The following is a 21,510-nucleotide window of genomic DNA, read 5'->3' as shown; positions in this document are numbered from 1 at the left end:
GGGGACTTTGAATGTCCCCTTTAAATGATAGGAACAAAGACATATTCTACTTGTATTAAATGAAAATATTGCCTAGTTTATTATATTGGAATTTAGAATTACCCAGTTTAACCTGATTTTTAGTTGCTGCTCTCTATTCGAAAAAAGTACGTAACTAGCTTCAACAACATAAAAATTGATTTTTCTGATTTTCTTTAACGAATTATACCACAGGGCGTATCAATGTTTTTGTTACTTCTGTTTACTTAAGAAAACCTAATTTTACACCACACTTTTGGGCATATTAGATGGTAAATCTGTATAATATTTATTAAAGACAATAATTACAATCTGCAACAAATTAAGGGCATTTATTATTAGTGTTCAACCAATACATACTGAAATAGACGAAAAAATATAAACAAGTTTTTATAACAATAATTTGACTCTCTGAAATAAAAGAAAAAATCTTTAATATAAAATATTATAAAGAAATATATGAATAAAATGAGATACTATTATTATTTTCATAATTAAAAAATTGAATCTATATAAATAAATAATAAAATAAAGCTGATCAAATAATAAAAAATAATTTATGTACAAGACAAAGAAAACTAAATTTAAGTAACAATAAAATAACAGGAGCCAAATCTAAACCAATCCTAAGAAAACCTTAACTTCATTCGTAAAAAACTAAATCTTATTAAATATATATATATGTTTTTCTGAACTGGGATATCATTAACCAAACTAGGTGGCGGTAAAAACTTTGACAAGTCAAGTGTGACTTATAAAAAACCAATAAAAACTGCTATAATTAGTCCGTTCGTAGGCCTCATCGATAGATTTAAATAAGTCAAATCATATCTCTTAAAAATAATTTTATCTAACTTGAGATGGTGTGATTGTTTTAACATGTATAGTTTTTGAGTGATCGCTGCATATTTATATAAAAATGAGATTTGCTTCAAAAGTTCAATATTCTGTTGAAAATCAGAACATGGTCTATATGAATGTTTGTTCTTTGTTGAAAATGAGGTTCATAATCACCTGGCCTATGGTCATACACCCATAATCTTATGCAGATATACATAGATTAATACATGACTCATTCATGTTTGATTTTAACCAAGAAGGTAACAAAAAAAAAACCATAAGAATGTATTTTAATTTAGTATATACATGAATTCTTTAAAATTAGGTTTGAAATTAGCAAGAAGTTTATCATAAAGGAAAAAACAGTTTTATAATCATTTTTCAAGAAGCAAAAGATCTTTTCTCATATCACGTACATAGACGTTTCCCATCTCCTTGGAAATGGGAATGACACAGATGGAGAAAATATTCCTGCATTACATGCATGATCAAACATGGAGGAAATAAGGAGGTGAGGGTGCCTTTTATGTCCGTTTCAAAACCCCTCGAACACGTTTCTTCAGGTTTCCTAAATGTCCAATGTTATATAGGTACATTGGACATTCAGGAAACCTGAAAAATGAATTATTTGTATTGATGTAACTATGTATATAAACTGGTTCATGTTTACAACAGAGAGAAATAATTTTAAATTAAAAGAGCTATTTCTCATGGCCGTAATTGTTTATTGTTCCGCAAGACTAACGTTGGAACCAACACTTAAAAATCTACATTTTTAGTGAATTTAAACCTAGATCAATTTATTTAAGTTCACCCATACACTTTAGTTTTCATGAAATATTTTATTAAGACTTTTCTCGTCTCAAAACGGTTTATATACTCAGGACCTTCCCCTTCTCCTTGGCTAATGAAGGACCTAGGAAAATGCGAAAGATATCAATCCCCATTAATAACATCATAGAAAGATAATTATAGATATAACTAAGAAAATTACTAATGCTGAAAACTAAAACAATTAAAAATTAATTGGTTATAAAGGTTGATAAATAGCCTTCTCATCTCTCTTTTCTCAGTCCACCGGTGTTTCTCAAGGTAGTATCTTAGGTCCCATCCTATATATGGTTTATACATCTGATATCCTAACCCACCCTAACACAGTTCTAACAAGATACGCTGATGACATTTGTGTACTGTTTTTTAACAACTACTACTTCATCAAAAACACTACGGACACACATAACATACATTGAAGAATGGTGTAAAAACTGGAGAATCAAAATAAATCCTGACAAATCCCACCAGATCCCCCTTTTACTCTTTTTTGTAAACCTCTACCTTCCTGTTCTACAGCATCCTATTGAAATAATACACCAACGCCTATTGAACAGATTCGATACTTGATAAGAGACTTGTTTGGAATCCCCATACAAGTCTGATACGACAAGAAACTGCTTGTAGATTTCGATTGCTACAACACCAACTTGATTAACGCTCTTAAACTTCCCATGGGCCGACCATAGCTCAGTGGTTAATACACAGTCTTACCAATTTGATGTCTATTGGCGGTGCCGATTCGAATCCGGCCTGGGACGTTGAATTTTTTCATTGAGTGGTGGTCCCACAAAATGAAGAACTTTGACCCCCAACCATGGTTAGGTAGTATAGGACTCCAATGGGAGTCTTGGCCGAAAAAAAAAACTTCCCATTCAATAAAAACAATTATTATATACTCTGATATACTGATAATCACACTAATTTGGACATACGGAATTGAGTTCTGGGGCTCTAACAAACCATCAAATTCCTCCCGTATCCAATCCCTACAATCCAAATCCTAAGTAAAATTCTTGATGCTCCCTTATTACTTCACAAATAAACTCATCCACAAAGACCTTAACATCCCTTTCTTTGGAAGATTTGGCCACAAATAGATATGCGTCTTTTCATTCCGAACTCTTGCCCCATCCTAACCCATTATCCTAAATCCCTCATGCTTAATAGTTCTCGATAAACCCGAGGTGTCTGAAAAAACGATGGCCACTGGACCATATAATTACATTTAATAAATTAAAATTAATACTTGAAGTTCCACCATGGGGTGGTACTTCCCAAGATTATCAAGTTTTTAAGTGTTTGAAACATTTCTCATATTTACTGGCTGTACTTTTTGGTACAGTTGTAAATTACAATAAATAAATATTTAAAAAATTGTTGATATAAAAAAACATTAAATTCTTAAAAAAAAATATTGAAAATCAATTATACTCAAAACTAAAAGAGTTACAATCAAATTATGTTTAGTAAAATAAATGGTAAGCACTTAAATATAAAAACCAATTTAATAATATAAATTAAAGATAATGGTTTGTTGGAGTTAAAGAATTCAATTTAATAACTTTAAAGTTTTAAGAATTATTATACTAAAATATATATAAAATTTTAATGAAAACTATCTATTTATATGATATAATTTTGGTAAAAAAAAAAAAGATAATAATAATTAGTAAGCGGAAATTAATGTTACTTAATGACAACAGTCATAATAAATGTATACTATCAGCCATAATATCAATAAAGACAATGAAATACCAAAATAAGATTAAAATTACAAATTACAGGAAATAAATAAAAAGGCATAATAATGAATTAGTGCGTTTTCTAAAGCAAATTAAAAATAAAGTAGAAAAAAGTAACATGTGTACGTTGCCCAGAGTAACCAAACCTAAACCTAGCTAATAAAATCAGATTGCCCTCCAGTTTTTAAAGTATTCATCGGGAAACCTACAGTTTTTAAAGTATATATTGAGAACGTACAATTTTTAAAGTATTTGTCAGGAAACTTAGAGTGTTTAAAGTATTTATTAGTAAACTAAAATTTTTAAAAATATTTATTAGAAAATCTACAGCTTTTAATGTAGTTATTAGTTAGAAAGTTACATATTCATTGTCTTTAATACTTAAATAATACATAACATAATTAAATTTCACTATACGACTGTATCCTCTATGCACTGTACTACTTATTTTAATAATCCATCACTATACAACTGGTAACAACTATAATTGTTTAATTTAGGTATTCCCCGGAGTAAAAATTGGGGGATATTACCCAAATTAATTATTATACTGGTAAGCTGGTTTAAATTAAGGTATTACTGATAGTTTGCTGGTAATGAGTGGACTGTATTTAAATAACATGATATAATATACTTTCAAATAAAATACCTCTATTCTGAATGGTTTGAACAAAAATGTGATTAGTTGGTTAGTGAGAAATTTGGTTTTATTACATGAATGGGTTTAAATATTGCAGTTTACTTGTGTGATGTTCTTGAGACTTCAATGGTGATTCTTGTTTGAAGATGTACATGAAAGAAGGGTTCCTCTCGGTTCCCTTTCCTCATCCTCCCGCTGCCGCCTCCCTCGCCTGAGTGTACAGATTTATTCCCTCATGATTTATGAGAAGAGACTTTCCTGAAGAGTACTGTCTCTTTCTTCACCAACAGAACAACCACAGGTCAAGATGTCTACTTTACTGGTACTAACCCCTTTGTTTTATTGGGGATCAAGATGGCTGCCCAAGCTTCCTACCGCTTATCCCTGCCACCAGATGGCATAATGAACCTCAGTCCAGAAGTGAGGGGGCACCTTTCTTAAACAATAATAATGACTAGTAAGCAGCGTATGTATAATAAGCGTATGTATAATAATGACTAGTAAGCAGACTCATTGTAAGCAGCGAAACTTTTGCCATCATTGGTGTTTCGTTAGCTCAAATTTTCACAACTTTTATTGATGAACGTTTTCTTCTCTGGCCTTTTTATCACTCACAACCGTACCGCTTTAAAATATAATTTAAAAAAACAAGGGTTCGATATTTGACTGTACTGAGATGTAAACTAGTGATTAATCAATATGGCCTATTCAGCTCATTAAAATACTTTAAATAAAGGCGAAACAACATTTTCCTATTTTTGGATCTAGTAAACAGAAAATAGCAATTTAATTAACTTTAAAAATGTAGTAAAATATATTTAAAAAAAAAAATAGACATGAAAAGTATCATATTTTAAAAGAAAACAATCGCTATTTAGTTAACTAAACCAACTAATCAAATAAATTAGTATTTACTTGATTTTCCCCACATTTTATGAATCGGTGAAACTGTTCCAACATAGACATATATTAGCAGTGCTATTACTGCTATAAGCCCAATCCAGTCAAAAGAGCATTGAAGCCATTGGCAGAAATGAAATTAACTAACTTCCAGCCGGGTAGCCCGTAGTATGCAACGATTTTGTTATAATTGCTCCTTCTGGGAAACAAAGCATTATTAACAGAGGGGAATCGTAATTATCTTTAGCAGGAATCGGTTTATGGTACTAATCGATTCTAATGCTCCGTTGAATTTGTCGAGTTCGCAAAATCATTGTGGTAAATATTTAAGTCAAATTGTTTTATTAATTTTACCTATTCTTTGATACCCATTGATGCAAGAAAAGAAAAAATAACAGTTTATGCAAGTGATGTTCTTAATTACTCTCTGAGTTTATAGTTCAACACCTTAAATAAAATTCAGTTTAATAGTCTTGCAAGTGAAATACGTGGGATAACCGATTTCAATAAAACATTCTTTTGTAATAGTAAGTCGTAAAATATAAGGCACATGTCCAGGGGTTCTCGCTAGTACAACTTAAGAACCGAAAAAAAAAATATTAGCACTTATATTAAGGTTTTGTCCATGTATCATTCCTTCATTATTGTAAAGATGGTTTCAGTAAAATAGGACGATTTCCTTTTGATTTTGATTCTGCCATCGCCAAGCGTTCATTTAAATATTCAGAGTGCTTAAATCCGAAGTTAAACTACTGGAAAAATTAATTCCTGCTTTTCTAACCAGCTCCTATTTCTGTATCTTTTAGATTGCGTATCTTTATAAAGCAGTTTTCTCTGAATCCATCCAAGTCTTTTGTCAATATGAAGGCAAAGGATTGTATATTTTTTTTCAGTGGAACTTGAACATTGATGATGTATACAAAAGGGTAAGTTTCTTATTGAAGGGTAAGTGATGTGTTCGGATTTGTTTTTGTTAAATAGAATTCTACGAAGTTCACACCAGTCATAAAGTTTTTTTAGATGTTTATTATCTGAGAGGCGTATGTAGTATTCTGTTATGAATGTAGGTCAGAGTTTTAGAGGCGTTTAGAATATCGTGTGTGTATATTATATAGAGTAGCGCAGCCATTACTCTGGACTCTGGAAGTACACTAGAAGAAAACATTATTAGCTTTGGTAGATATAGAAAAATCTGTCAGAAAGCATGGATGGTTAATCATAGTAATTGATGAATGATTGATTATTTTGTTAGGAATAATTATTGATAATTTGATATTTCGTTATGGAAAAAAATATATAAATTACAACTGTCATTATGGTGGAATAACTCTTTCCGAAATGAAACTAATTCCGATACAAAAGTCAATTGTCAATTAATATGTAATATTTGGTGCTCTGTATGCAAATCAAATCAAAAACTAAATAAATAAAATCGTTTATGTACACAACATTCGTTAAAAACATTAATCAGTTTCAATCCGAATATTCTAAATAATTATGGAAATAAAAAGAAAAAGTTTGGACTAATTTTTTCAATAATTATTAAATGCAATGATTTTTTTTAATAAACTAATTACTTACTACGATTAACTCCATTATATTTTGCCAAACTAAGAATTATGTTTAGTAAGAAAAAACATCAAAAAATGAATTTGTTATAAATTATTGTTGCTAATATATATTTTGGTACTTTAATACTTGTCTTTTATCCAATTACCTACATTTTGGTCGTTGTGCTATCGCATAATTTCAGAGACTGGGACACGGCAAATTCTTCCGCGTTAGCAGTACAAATGTTTTATTTCTTGAACAAAACGTATTTCAGAAATATTATCAGTTTTTTTTTTGTTTTTTTTTATTAAAAATTCGTATTTTGGTTGGTTTTATTCTTAATTCATGTCAAAGCTGAATCTCTTTCCATCCAGAATTTAAAGTGACTTGTAAAATGAATTCCAGTTTTCCTAAAAATTTTCTTTAATTGACTTTCCGAAGTCAACCCAATTACTCTTTTTGGCTAAGCGGTGTGTATATTTCATTAAATCACTGTTCTATATATCGCATGTGTTTTTGAAAGGTTTTGTGAATTTATTAATTGATTAGTGAATTTATTATTTAGTGTTTCATTCTTTCTTAACTAATCTCACCTTTTACCAAGAAACCACTTTTATCAAACAGAAAAACTTTAACAAATATGTTTTTAACTGAAACCAACTTAGGTCAATATCTATAGGTTTGTTCTGTCCATGCGCGGAATGCTTTCTGGTTACCATCCTCCCATCCATACTGTAACTAAATGTCTAGTCAAGTATTTTTGGAAATTTTGAAAAAAAAAAAAAAAGAATACTATCGTTTCCTATCAGGTATTTCACATTCTTGTTAATTTCATTAACATCTGTATTAATTATATATGACACAATGCATTCGTCGCTTCTGTTCTTTATTTTTTCCGTTTCTTGATAATTATACCGTTTCCAACTGTTGCTTTTATATAAGTGAAAAAGAAACCAAATCTGGTTGTATAGGTCAAGAGATTCATCAGAAAGAAGAATTCTGGATTTTACAAGTTTAAGGAATAAAATATAATTAAACTACAAAAGAATGATGCGAAGAAGACGTGATCGCGGCGGCTAAGACGTCACACACAAATAAGTCACTGTTTTATTAGCTACGGGACCACCCAAACTAGTTCTAGTATCATACTAATGTCTGTAAATAATTAATATATAATAATTAAAGCTAACACACTAACCCGAATTGCCCTTCCAGGGATTAATATTTGAATAAAGAAAATATATGCATGTTCATGTTCAGAAAAGGTCTTACAATTTCCACACCCCCTTTGTTTCACACAATAATTTTAATTCAACATTTAAACATACAATCGGGATACCTGAAGTAGGGAACGGGCAGGTCCCGATGTATACATGTATATTATAATAAAAAGTTTTGTAAACAAAATATTTATAATTAAAATTTCGTTTTAACGAGAGTGATGTTTTGGTTATCTGACAGCAACTGAGCACAAAGGAAGTGAAGAAAAACATGAAAAAATTAGGTTAATACATTTCCAAGAAAACATGTGGATTTTTAACGGATTACATTTTCCTTAATTAAAAATTCCTTTCTATAACATTTTTTTTGTATATTTTTCAAAAGAACCATTATTATTTTCACCAAACGTAATTCTTTAATAATCAAATTAGAACGAAGTATAAGATTTACAATATACAACTATTGTTGGTGCAAAAATAAGACAATTTTTGTTTGTTTCTAGATGAAGATATAATTAAGGTTTAGTTTTTTTTAGAAATAATTCTTGTTTGTACGATAAATTGAGTTTCATATTTTTACGAAACATATCTCTAAGGTCCAATGTACCATAAAACTATCCAATGGTTTCTTCTCTCTTTGATCTTAATTTGTAATTTTATAATCTACCATTTTTCGGGCGATAGTTAATCGTGCTAACTGATTTAATTTTATTTTATTTTCACAATAAAAACCAATTGTAGTAAATTCAATTTAAATAATATAATCTCTTAGTCACTATCACTTGCATTAATAAAGTTATTTATCTTAGTTCATGTGGAAACCTCTGGACTAAAATCAGCTCCTAAATATGGAGCTTTTCTACGTTATTTTAATACGCTTTTATATACGTAGATATAAACTACTTTTAAAGTCCTCAACAGAATGGCGAAATATCTGAAATATTCCTACTTAGTTAGTTGTTAACTACATTTTTAATTTCCGAAAGGTAATACCTCACCTACTGAATAAAGTACTAGGTTCTCACGTCTTTGTCAAAATATTCCAGATCCTTTTTTGATATATACTGATGGGTCAAAATATGACGAATCTACAGCATCCTCTTTCATCACAAACAACCCAACCCATAAAATAAAACTGCATAAATTATGCAGTGTATATATAGCTGAATTGCATTCAATAGCCTCAACACTCCACTTCTCCATGGCAGTGAAGCATACTAACATAGTTATCATACCGACTCTTTAAGTTCACTAAAAGCCATGAAGATCATTTACACGAAACACTCAGCATTCATCAAAATTCAAAATTATACCAACATGCTCGAAAACTTTTTTCTTTATATGGGTGCCGGTTCACGTGAGGATCACTGGCGGACATTGCAGCTAAACAAGCACTTGCTCTTCCAGGTCAGGGTGCGGCCATTCTGGCACCCCAAGAAATAAACCTTCCGATGAAAAATGAAATATCAGCTAGTTGGCAAGCCATGTGGAATGAAAGCCCGCCAAGCAAACCGTTCCAATCGCAGGGAGGAGGTAGCTATTCCCAGGTTAAGAATCGGTCATACGAATTTAATTCATGCATATCTGATCAATAAGCAACCGCCAAAATGTAAATACTTCAACAGTGTACTCACAGTCAGCCACATATATGAAGAATGTCATTTCTATTGCATGAACTTACGTAGATTGGGAGTGGGACCGAGTGTTTCAGATGCCCTGAATGATGACCAGAAGAATGTGGAAATGGTTTTGGTTTTCTTAATAAGGAATGGCCTTTTGAATAAGATTTAAACCCGATAGTTTGTTATACGTACTAAATAATTCTAAAAGAAGTAATTATTTAAATTTTTTCGTAATTATTTAAAGAGAAAAATAAAGTGAAATAGAGTTATAAATATAAATCAAATAGAATTATAAAGCGCGAAACATAGGCGTTGATGACCTAAGGGTTTTACACCCTGAAGCCCCAGCCAACAAAAACAACTACCTTTTTTATTTTACAATGTATTATTATTTTTAAATAATGTCAATTCTTAAAATATAAATATATGTATAGTTATTAAATAAATCTACTAAATAAGAAAATGTATAATGCACGAAATATAATGAAAGAAAAGATACTCACAGTTGATGCCAAGCCTCTTTGCGATGAGATCGGCAAGGTCCTTGCAATAGCCTTCGAAACGATCATTGCCAGTCAGAGACTCACCTGGGTCGGGCTTTCTTAACATGATGTACGGCTCTTCCTACAACGTCAAAAGCAAGAACTAAGTTAATCATGTGACTAATTTATTTTTATTTTTATACAGTAATGGTGTAGGTAGGAAGGATAGTATGAACGAACACAATTCTTATACAATGGTTCATAATTAGTTAGTCTATGCGTTAAGCGGCTGTCCAAATACCTTTCCAAGACATTGTATTTAATGGTGAATAATTACATAAATAAATTTTATTCTGGATTTTTTTTAGAAAGTCTGGTAAGTCAATTTCGATTAAAAAAAATTTTTTAGGTTAAAAAACTTCCAATTTGAATGTAATTTATTTTAAATTAACATATTGTTGCACAACATTTCGGGACTATTGTCCCATATTCATGTACATTAATCAATTTGAATTTCATAAAGGAAATCATGTCATATCTACATTTCTTGAAAAAAAGAATATCTTTACACCGTTTTCACTTTTATATCATTCCTTGCAAAACCATGGCTCTATCTCAAAAAAAAAATATAGGAATTAAATAAATTTTAAGTTTATTTATTATTAAATATTTGAACTGTTTCCAATCTTGCATAATCTTCAATATTAGATAATCCTTCTAGGCGCCTGAAAAGAAGATGGCTTCTATGGAAAAGAAGAACTTCTACTCAATAAATGTTATTGAATTTCTATCAGTGGGTAGTCTCACCACAAGACTGTATCACGTCATTGAACCATAATAAACATTACATTTACTTGTATAATATTGTTATCAAGTTGTAAATTTTGATAAATAAATGAATAAAAAAAGTCTTTGAACATTTTTTCTTATTCACCAGCGAAGGTAGGGAATATTTTTTTTTTGGATGGAAACTTATAAGCCCTCAAAATCGAAAATATTCACTAGGACTTTAGGTATCAAGGACAAATTTTAGTTCTGTGACTGCTTATAACAAAGGAGTATAACATCTACTTTAGATATCATTTCAGTGCCATTTTCAGGGTTTGAGTGATTTGGTAGCCTCGAGATCTCATATCAAATTCATCATATTTTATCCTGTGCTTCAAAACCAACTTTTCCGATTTTGCATGAAGCAGGTGGAAAGTTTACTAATGTAAAAATAGTTGAATACTGATTTTGTCAAATTCCCTCTGCTATTTTCGCATATTATTATTAATAAAACAGCTTTTACTATAGAATTTAACCAAAAGAAGAAAGAAGTAAGAATATACAACATTTATTATGAACCTACCAAATGGAAAAAAAACAAGCTGTTTGTATTTGGCAAAAAATTTGTTTTTTTCTTTCCCCTTACTGAAGCTAGGAAGAAATATTGAATTCATCCAGGAAATTAAAAAAAAATTAAATAAAAAAATATGTCCTCGTCATCTAAAGGAAAAGAATTTGGTTTCTCTGTCATCAAATGTCAGTTCGGACATACCGAATCGATAGAACTGTTAATTTGCGTTTGATGACAGTTTTAAAGATTATTTGGGTTGGTACATTGTCGGTCATCGATCGTCTTCATCATATTCTGTCCATTACTTCAGCTTACGCATGTTTAAACGAAAATCATCTTTATTAAAATAATAATATTTACTCTTAAATCTTGAAATAAAGTTAATACTATTTACTTATAAAGTAGAACAAAATTGTGAAGAAGTTAAGCATGGCAGGCTTGTTTAAATTTTAATTCGAAATAAAAATTTTAATTCTAAGAGTAAAGAAAGATTGACTAAAAAAAAAAAACTGTTTCAGGCTATATCAATTTCTATTCTAATCACTTTAATAAATTTTGAAAGAACTAATATAATTATGCTAAAAATAATGGTTTCAATTATTGGTGGTGTAAATAAATATATGAATATTCACTAGATAACAAGGAGAGAAGAAATTAAATGATGTTTAGTGGTTTGTTGATGAATACGTCTCAATCTTTCACACATGATATGAGATGTTCCTCAAACGTCCATAGACACTGTAATATAAATTTATTGATAATAACTTACTTGAAAAAATAAATTAATATTCCTAATCTAAGGTTTTAAAAGGATTTCTAACAAATGTAGAGAAAATAAATCGGCTATTTGGATGTCCAGCGTTAGAAATGTGGGAATCGGAATTAATTCACAAGGCAAAGCGTTCACAAAGAGCATAATCTGATGTGGGTGCAAACTCCGCTTTGATGTTGTAAAGTTGTGTCTGATTAAGCCGGACCTTTTCCTCTAGAGGGCCCATTTACCTGTTCAATGCCCTGTCCATCTGTGTCTCTCTTCCTCCCTTTCTCTCTCTCACTCTCCCTCCTGGATTATTTTATACTCTGACCCTTTTCACAGTATCGACCAATTATAAAAATTAAGGACAATTTAATTGGTCCGGGTTTCGAAGCTTTATTGGAAAGGTTGCACACAAAGGGATCGTTTCAACTTCATAAAATTTCTATCTCGAATCGTATTACAAATTGTTTTAACCGACCTTTTTTATGGACCGACCATCTATATGGATAGGTCGTTGTACATATCTAATAGACCTGTTTAAATTTTCAAATTATCTGTAAAAAAAAATATTATATTTCCATTCAGTCAGAATCATTCATATACAACAGGCCAGAGCTCCCTGGAGAGTCCTCAGGTTCAAACTTGCTAGTGATTAGACCCCATAATGAGGCAGTTGCCCTGATTTTAGATATTCCTTGGTCTTTCATCCAATTATAGTTCCGCCCCTCTTATTCCCCTTTAAACCTTAAATGACAGGCATCTGGACTGACCACACCCCTTCAAGGGTCAATAGTACATTTAATTGTTCGAGAAAAACAGTTTACCAAAACCAACATTTTTTTTTAATACCAAGAATTCAACATTTAATGAATTCATTTAGAAAAATATTTTGGAAACTACAATGCTTACGATGGAAATAATAATAATCTACCTTATGGTGCATTTAATTAGCTTCATTTTGATGGATTACACACATATCTCCAAGCGATGAGTAATCAACATTTTCTGATTATATTTCAACTTTAAACTAAATGGAATGAAATTATCATATCTAATGCTTACAGATAATTGATTACAACAGATATTACACGTCCTAGTTTGACAATCTTTCCGTTTGTATTAAATAACTTCATAATAAACCAAAGTAAGATCAGTTTCAGAATAAGCTCTCATCTACCTTCAGTTTTGAAATTCCGTTTCCTCAAAGAATTAGCCCAAATAATTATAAATCGAATTTCTATTTATAAGAAATATGTTATTTAATGTGAGTAAGAAAAATAAAATCTTCTATTAATTTTCTCAATATATAAAAAAATTTAAGAATTCTCTTTAAATTATTGAATATTGCTGGAAATGAATTAACAGATATTACTAAAAATATCAGGAAGTTTTTTATACCGTTCAGTATCTTGACATCCTTACTAAATAATAAACTCGTGTTTTATAAAAACATCTTTTTGTTTAATTTAATTGATAAATCGAAACTCATAAAATTGTCGAGGTTATGGGGAGTGAAAATGTTTCAATTATATTATATTAGTGGGATACCTTACTTGTATAAATAAATATATATATTGGTATGAGTTGACATTACTGGGCTAAGAAGAAATTAGGATTAGTTGAATAGATACTTTGAATATTAAGAGTAGCAGTTGCCAGCTCACAAATATGCAGGTAGAAGGGTTTTTGAGATATCTGTCCAAGCTTTCAGCATAGCCAGGATCAAGTAGGCTGGTCCTCTTTAAGCTCCACGAGCTTGACGGTACTCGACTTACTATCGATACTTTTAAATCTGATCCATAAAGTAACATGGATCAAAGGATTGGATGCCACCTCAACGTTTCTACATTATAGTTCTGGTCTACGCCCCAAAATACATCTTGCCAATGAAATGGCTGGAAAGAAAGCAAAGGGGAGGAAATAATTCCATCGGGAAGGAGAAGAAATAAACGCATTCAGGCAAGAAGATTATAGCAAGGGAGTTTGAGGACTACAGTTCAAGAGCACTAAGACTGAGGGTAAGAGCCAGCGGAGGATTCACAAGGCCGCAGCGAAAAGAGCCGTAGAGATCCCAGCGAGAAACAACTACGTGGTAGAGATAAAGCAAGAAAAAGGACCATCGCTAGAAAGACTCAAACTAGTCTCAATCCAAACCAGATAAGCCACAGAAGTCATGAATTCTAATTTTGAATGGTGAACAAATTAAATAATAGTAGTCTGGTAATTAACCAACTATAGCTCTGTATTGTCAATTGGATACCATGTATCGATAAAAATTAATTCATCACCCATAGTTTTGTCCATAAGCCCTATTTTATAAGATCGTACCTCATTTGTGAATAACTGTTAAGTCAGTTTACTGTCTAAATACCCTGCATGCCACCTTATTTGTATAACCGAGTAAATTGATAAACACGAAACCATTGGAAAAGATATTCAATGATTAAGTATACGCCATTATACTAACTACCATAGCTGGGGTTTCTGCTGTATAAATATATAATGAATGTAGTTTCTAGTGTTCTAGAATTACTAGCCGTAGAACAGTAGAAGCCAGAAACATAGCAAAATATATATATATTTGTTACTATTAAAATTGATTCAATGAATAATATTTTTTGTCATATTTGTTAAATTAAAATTATGAATCTACTTTTTAATATAGAGTATGTAATGTATTATTGCATACATTTTATCCCCTGAGCAAAGCAAACCTTATTGAGATTACTACTAAAGTTAAAATGAGCTACTTTGCAATTTTAATGAGCACTGAAGGATTTCGTGAGTTGATTTCACAGTAAATACTAGTTAGAGTGTTAGGGCAAATCTCATTTAACAAGTAGATTTAACAAACAAAATTTCCATTTGAAGTTTGTTGTTTTGTTGTAAGGCTCGGATAACTTTTGCGAAAACCAGGCGGTCTCAGTTCCATTAGAAGCCTGAATAAAAAATTCTTCCAACGGTGATCTATCCGGTATCCGCTTTAATATACTATCCTAAACAAATTTTCAATTTCGTTCTGTTTTTTTTTTATTTTTTATGATTTAATATAATGGTTTCAAGTTCTGAGTTATTTTCGTAGTCGAGTTATTAGTATCCAATTTCATGGTAATTTTTTTAAATGTTTAATTGAAATTTGGAAAATTATTCCATGTTCATTTGCTCTTCAACAAATAAACCTCGAAATATGGTATTAAAACATATACAAACAATGTATTTCTCTAAATAACCACCCTTCTTAATGATTATATTAGATTAAATTGAATGAAAATGGTGCATTCTAACAAGATTAAAAAAGATTTTTTCGTAAAAACAATCTATCCACCATGCCATTATAATACTGAATCATCTCATAATAAATAATGATGAAATTAAAACACATTAAATATCGCAAGTACGCAGTCAGTCTGATGGGCTAAAATACTATTTAAAAAATAAATAACAGGTTTTTAATTTTTAAATATAAATATAAAATTAGTACCTCATTATTTTACAAAATAGATTGTTTTTAGTTAATGATGGCCAAACTTCTATGATGTCGTATGGAAATACTACAATTATTATTAGTTCTTAGTTTGTTTCGGGATGACTCGAAATAATATTTTGAGCTTATCAACTAAAGTTGTTAAATACATGATGTTAATTATTATAGATCAAATTTCTTGTAATACCTTACTTATAAGTATACAAAGGATTAAACCTTAAAGAATATATGTTTGAAGGTAAAGCTAGACAAGTTAATGGAGAAACTTGTGGGTGGAGCTCGGACAAGCAAAATATTCTCCAGGAGAGGAAATCGTCGCCCCTCTACATAACCAGATTGCTCTCTTTTCAGACAGCCACAATGTTAAATTTTTGTTTAATTCATTTCAAACAATTGAAAAACAAACAACTAAATAATATAAATTTGTTGTTTAATCAACAAATAACCAACCACTCCTGGCAATTGGAGATTTTACATTTTAAGTTATTGAAAAATCGAATTAAATTCCAATTAGTTTTAATTTATGAAATGTTTAACCGTTACAATTGCTTAATTGCTCTTGGCCTTTTCTAACCATTTCTTACAATCGTCATGGTCTTGTTCTGCCACCATTCAGTTCTTGACTCCCTGAATATTTTCGGCATCACGCTTGTACGATCTTCTCAATTTTGGTCTCTCTTTCCTCCTGGTTCCATAAATTGGCTGGCTTATCACCATTTCTTTATTCGCCCTACGCTGTAATGTATCAGCTTCTTTGCTTTGACAACATCAGGTTCTCCAAGGGTGTTGTGTCGCTCCGAGTCAGTTAGCCTTTTCTCTTCATCTCCAACTTTTCTACATCTAAAAAGTCGGCGGAGAATTTTTCTTCGGAAGTTCTGGAGCTCTTTTTCAGTAGCCTTTGATTTTTTTTCCCGTGCATAAAGAAGCACATGGCGTATCAAAGTTTTGTAGTGCTGTAGCTTGGTCTTCCTGGAGAGTATATACCTGTTCTTCTGTTTTCTCAGACGAAAATAGTATCGTTTGGCTGTGGTAATCCTCCTAATATCAAAACTCAGGGGAATATATTTATAGATCCTAAAGAACCTTAAATACACATACAAACACGAAATTTTTATTTTTAAATTATAATACGGTATATTTTTTTTTACTTAATTTTTGACCATGATTCTGTCTTAAAATAAAAGAAATAGATCCCAAAATAAGAATAAATAAATAAATATCAAAAAAATGAACAACAAAAGTGGTAGGAAGGTTATTTCTAGAAGTCAACACGTGACTTTGAGGAATAAAGTACTTTTTTCCTTCTACTTAGGGTATGCGTACTGAGCGAGTCTTTCTTAACTTGTTAAGCTGAAAATAGTTGTATAGTCATTGAATATTGTATAGTGCGTTATGATAATTTGATAAAATTAATATACAATAAATATATTATACTATATAAATATATATTTGCTATATTAACTAAATTGTTTTAAGCCATTAGGGGAAGTTAAATATTATCATAGATGCAAATTCCTTTATATCGGTAGCCCTTTTGAAGGTTAGAACATGAGGATACCGCTGCTTTAATAATCGACAATTTAATAAAGCCGTGATTCTAAGAGGCAGGAAATCCTTGGAAATTGAACGCACTCCCTTTCACGAGATCTGTAATTAATATGGGTATTAAATTATGCAGTTCGATATTTGAAACAGCTCGTTCTATCTATAGGCCTAACAGCAGCACAGAAGCAGAATTTAATCAGAGATATAGTTTAATTACGACACATTATTTAATAAAATAATCTTTATTTAAGATAATTTGAATCAGGAGTGATTAAGAAAAAGATAAAAATAATTCTTTTGACATCTAAATGTACAAATAGTTCATGAATGTGAAGAAATCTAGCAACAATAACAATAGATATATTGGAAATATTTATGCACAGATTTCATACTTAATTTTAAAATCAAAAAGTAATATATAAGAGTAGAATTAATTTCATATTTATTTGCTTGAGACTGAATATGCTTTATTCTGTTTAAAGATGAAAGGATTGCTGAGGTAACTCTCAATCATATATATTATTCATTTTTTTTTCCATTTTTGGGATCTATTTTTAAAATTTAATATAAGTAAACCTCAATGGTTCCTATTCATCCCTCTTCTTTCTATCCGCTGGTGTTCCTCAGGGTAGTATCTTCGGTCCCATCCTCTACACAATCTATACAGCAGACATCCCAACCAATCCTAACACTATTCTCACCACATATGCCGATGACACATGTGTGCTCGCTGTTAATAATAACCCTTTAATTGCATCCCAAACTCTTCAATCCCATATCACAGTACTTTTACCAGAATAATCAGGAACTATTTGGGAAGCAAGGTTACCAAGTAGCAGTTTTGTCAGATGTAGCTCCTATGACTCTCAGCAGCTATATATTTCGCTTCAATAGTCCGTAACAGAAAATATTAAAATATTTTAGAATGATTTTATTAGTAAAATAAAATAAGAAGTATTGTCATTTTCTAAAATCAATACAATAGAAATGTGTAAACACTGAAATGAATATCTTTTATTAGAAATAATCTAGCCAAAATCGATTAAAAATTAATTTATTAAAGTATTGTCTTTTTAGTTTAGTTATATAGAAAATTGTTTTAATGATTATATTATTTTTGTTAATAAAAATTTGAAACTTCAATTTATAACAAGGTAGGTTATTCGTATATTTTCAACACAATATTATGAAATTTTTATTATGTTATAATATATATTATGAAATATCTAAATTAAATAACTAAATGAATATTGGGCCGAATATATAATATATATCGAATATAGTTTATTCTACGAGTTATACCAAATTTAATTTGGTTATATCTGTTTAATTAATTCAGAATACACCAGAATACATTATTGCACATACAAATATATATATCTATGGCTTGGGAACAAGGAGCACTAAGAGAGAGTAGATATAAGAAAGGCAAAAGCAGGGCAGACAGCTATTGAGACGGCTCGGATAAACAATTCTCTTCACGGACCATTACCCTTCATCCTCGCCCGATTACGTCCTAGATCAGAATATTATCTCCTCAGCTAGTGGCAAAGGAGCCCTGGCCATTTGTATCAATCTTATCCAAACATTAGCTGTATCCATCCATGTATGCTAGAGAAAATAAAAATTTACACAGCAACTTGACAGTGCTTGATTACATTGGTCTAATAAAAGAAATGTGGAAATTTGATTGGAAGTTCTGTTTTATAGTTTGCTGAAACCTTTTATTTATTTATTGACATTTACAACTGTATATAAAATACAACAAGCAAATTTGAAGTAAAATCATAATGATATGATACAGCATGTAGAGAAACTACCCGGTAGTAGAAAACTAAAAAATTTTACAATATAAGGTCACGAGGCCATCTTCTTTTCAGGCGCCTTGGAGGATTGCCAGGAATGAAAGAGGAAGCAAGGTTAGAAACTAGTGGGTTTGGGTCGTTAGGGAATTTATAATGGAAGGAATGATATCGGGTTCGGGCTAGATCGGTTACATAAGGAACATTTAGGTCTTTATGGATACTGAAACCTTAAATTTTAACAGTAGAAATTTGTGTTTTGTAGATATTGTGTTGAATATCTAGAACTCTACTAATACTTCGACAACAAAAATTCAAAAATAAAACCAAAATTAAATTATACTATGTATAATAATATAATAGATAATGAAAAGATTTCCTATACATTAATGTTATCTGAAATGATATAAAAGCACTGGAAAATGAAAAAATATAAATGTTTAAGCTGTCTCATACAAAAATATAGCTAATTTATGAAGACCTAGCAGTAACACTAAAGAAAAATACAAAAAAAGCTGTAATCTAGCTGAGGGTAATCATATTTTGCTATTTTTGAATGGTATCTAAAACAAAGTGTGTATCAGTTACAGTACAGCCTTAGTCAGCTGTTAGTTCAATGTCAGGTGATCGAGTAGATCTTTGAGTAACAAGCAAGTTGGTCATTTCTGTCTCCCTTTTCTCTTTTTCAGTTTTTGAGCTCACAAACGTTTAACTTATCAACACAAATATAGTGGTACCTTTATGACAGAAAACTCTAACAAATCAGATCAAATGCTCTTCCCACTCATTTCAGATAAGCAGAACATGGATTCCGATTTCATACCCCCAAAACTCTACCCCATACTTTTATGTAAATTTTAAATTTACATTTATTAGAAATTTATTAAATTTCTTTAAATTTAAACAAAATTAATAAAACTCACCAAAGAAGATTATACGAATTGTCCAATTAACAAAAAATCGGATGTACAAAATTTCAGTTTATCCAAATCTCATAAACGCTTTAGACACAGTTACAACTAATAGTAATAAACATATCCAATATCATGCAGAAATAAACAGTCTACCAGGTGAAAGGGATAATTTAGGGTCTGGAAAAAACGAATCTCACTGGTCTATCTCAAACGAAGTTTCATTTTTAGTAACGATGTAAGTATTTAAAGTTGAAAGTAACAAATGAATTTTATGAAAAATTACCATATTGATGCATTTGAACAAATATTGGAAATATACTAACGTATTTTACATTTTAACTGCTATACTTCAAAGAAAGATTCCAAAGTCATTTTCTTTTCGGATGCCCCCGATATTTGGGAGCCCTAGAGAAACTAGATTAATACACGTTTAAGACGTTTACTCAGAAGACATTTATTTATTTGATAGTGAATTTCCACCAACAGGCGAATAAGCTATGAATGATAACAAAAATATTCAATTTACAATCAATTGGGGTATCATCAATGGATCGATTCTCCAAAGAATATATTATTGGAATATAAATCACATCGTATTTAATAGATGTATACATTTGTAAATATCAATTAAATATATCATACAAATAAAAAGATTAATAATATGTCAGGACAATTAAACAATATAATGATTTAATTTTTTTTTTATTCCAATAGATTTTCTTTATTTTAAGCAGAAAAGTTTTCATCTCTCCAAAAATCACGATTTCCTTTTCCTCCGAAGAAGTGTAAATAATAATAAAATTGCATTATATTTTTTTAAAAAATGATTATTTTCACTATTTAAAAAATATTAAAGTGTGACCTGATTTGGAAAAAAATATTTAGAACATTGTGTCACTCATAATGATTCCTCAGGAATCTAATTTCAATTCTAATTTATCCGTAAGTGAAATCAGTGAAATCCCTGGATAAATTTTCATATAAATGTATTTAATTTTCATATAAATGTACTTATATTTAATAATTGACTAATTTATTTAGTCGGTGTCCGTTTATAAATATTAATGGTTCATTCACGCGTTGGCTTATATTAACCACAACGTTCACCGGTCTGTTATTATACAGCAAATAATACAGGGTGAGTGTGTAGTGCTCACACAAAGGGTTGTGAAGTTGTGCAGCCTATCAATGGGTAAACTGCTCCCAAGAGTGATGAAGCGAAGTATCCCATTGTGGAAGTTTTGAGCCTTACTCAACGTCAATACGGAAATGTACCGGAATAAACGTGTACCCCAGGGGTAGTATACCCCAACAAGGAAACGTGACAGGCCTGTGTAATATGACCGAAACAGCTTGTGCTAAAGGAACTACTTCATCTTATTAAGCCTGAAACTCAATCTATCTCTATAGCGATTTAACAGCACAGCAAAGCGCTTTGTTTTGATTTAAGGAGAAAATATATCATGCAAATCCACACACGGTGCATAACATTTAAGGGATTAAATATTTGTTTTTGGAATCACAAGTTACAATACAATTGTTACAAAAATTAAAAAAAAGAATAAAGTTTTTTGATCTACCTAATCATAGAAATTGTCCATCTCTACAAGAATTTAAAAAGCAACATTGAAGAGCAAAGCTGAAACAGTTGCTCATGTTCCAATTTTTTAACCGATTAAAATGTTTATTTATTTATTTATTGATATTTACAACTGTATAAAAAAAATACAACAAGTAAATTTGATCATAATGACATAATGATATGATACAGGATGTAGAGAAACTACCCAGTAGTAGAACTCTAAAAACAGTTTACAATA

General features: G+C 30.4%; 1 protein-coding gene across 1 annotated transcript in view; it reads right to left on the bottom strand.

The window, feature by feature from the left end:
• Positions 1-9,870: 9,870 nt before the first annotated feature.
• Positions 9,871-21,510, bottom strand: part of LOC136797358 (glutamate receptor 1-like) — a gene marked incomplete at its 3' end in the record, with an annotated part of 43,224 nt that continues 31,584 nt past the window's right edge. Inside the window, exon 4 of the mRNA XM_067053703.1 lies at positions 9,871-9,991. Within this exon, the coding sequence (XP_066909804.1) occupies positions 9,871-9,991 (121 nt within the window). The remainder of the gene's footprint in view (positions 9,992-21,510) is intronic.

The sequence above is a fragment of the Halyomorpha halys genome, unplaced genomic scaffold (assembly GCF_000696795.3).
Source record: "Halyomorpha halys isolate HHAL.00 unplaced genomic scaffold, Hhal_1.1 Scaffold3415.1, whole genome shotgun sequence".
Lineage (NCBI taxonomy): Eukaryota > Metazoa > Arthropoda > Insecta > Hemiptera > Pentatomidae > Halyomorpha > Halyomorpha halys.
The sequence above is the reverse complement of the archived record's forward strand: the minus strand, read 5'-3'. Positions and strand labels throughout refer to the sequence as shown.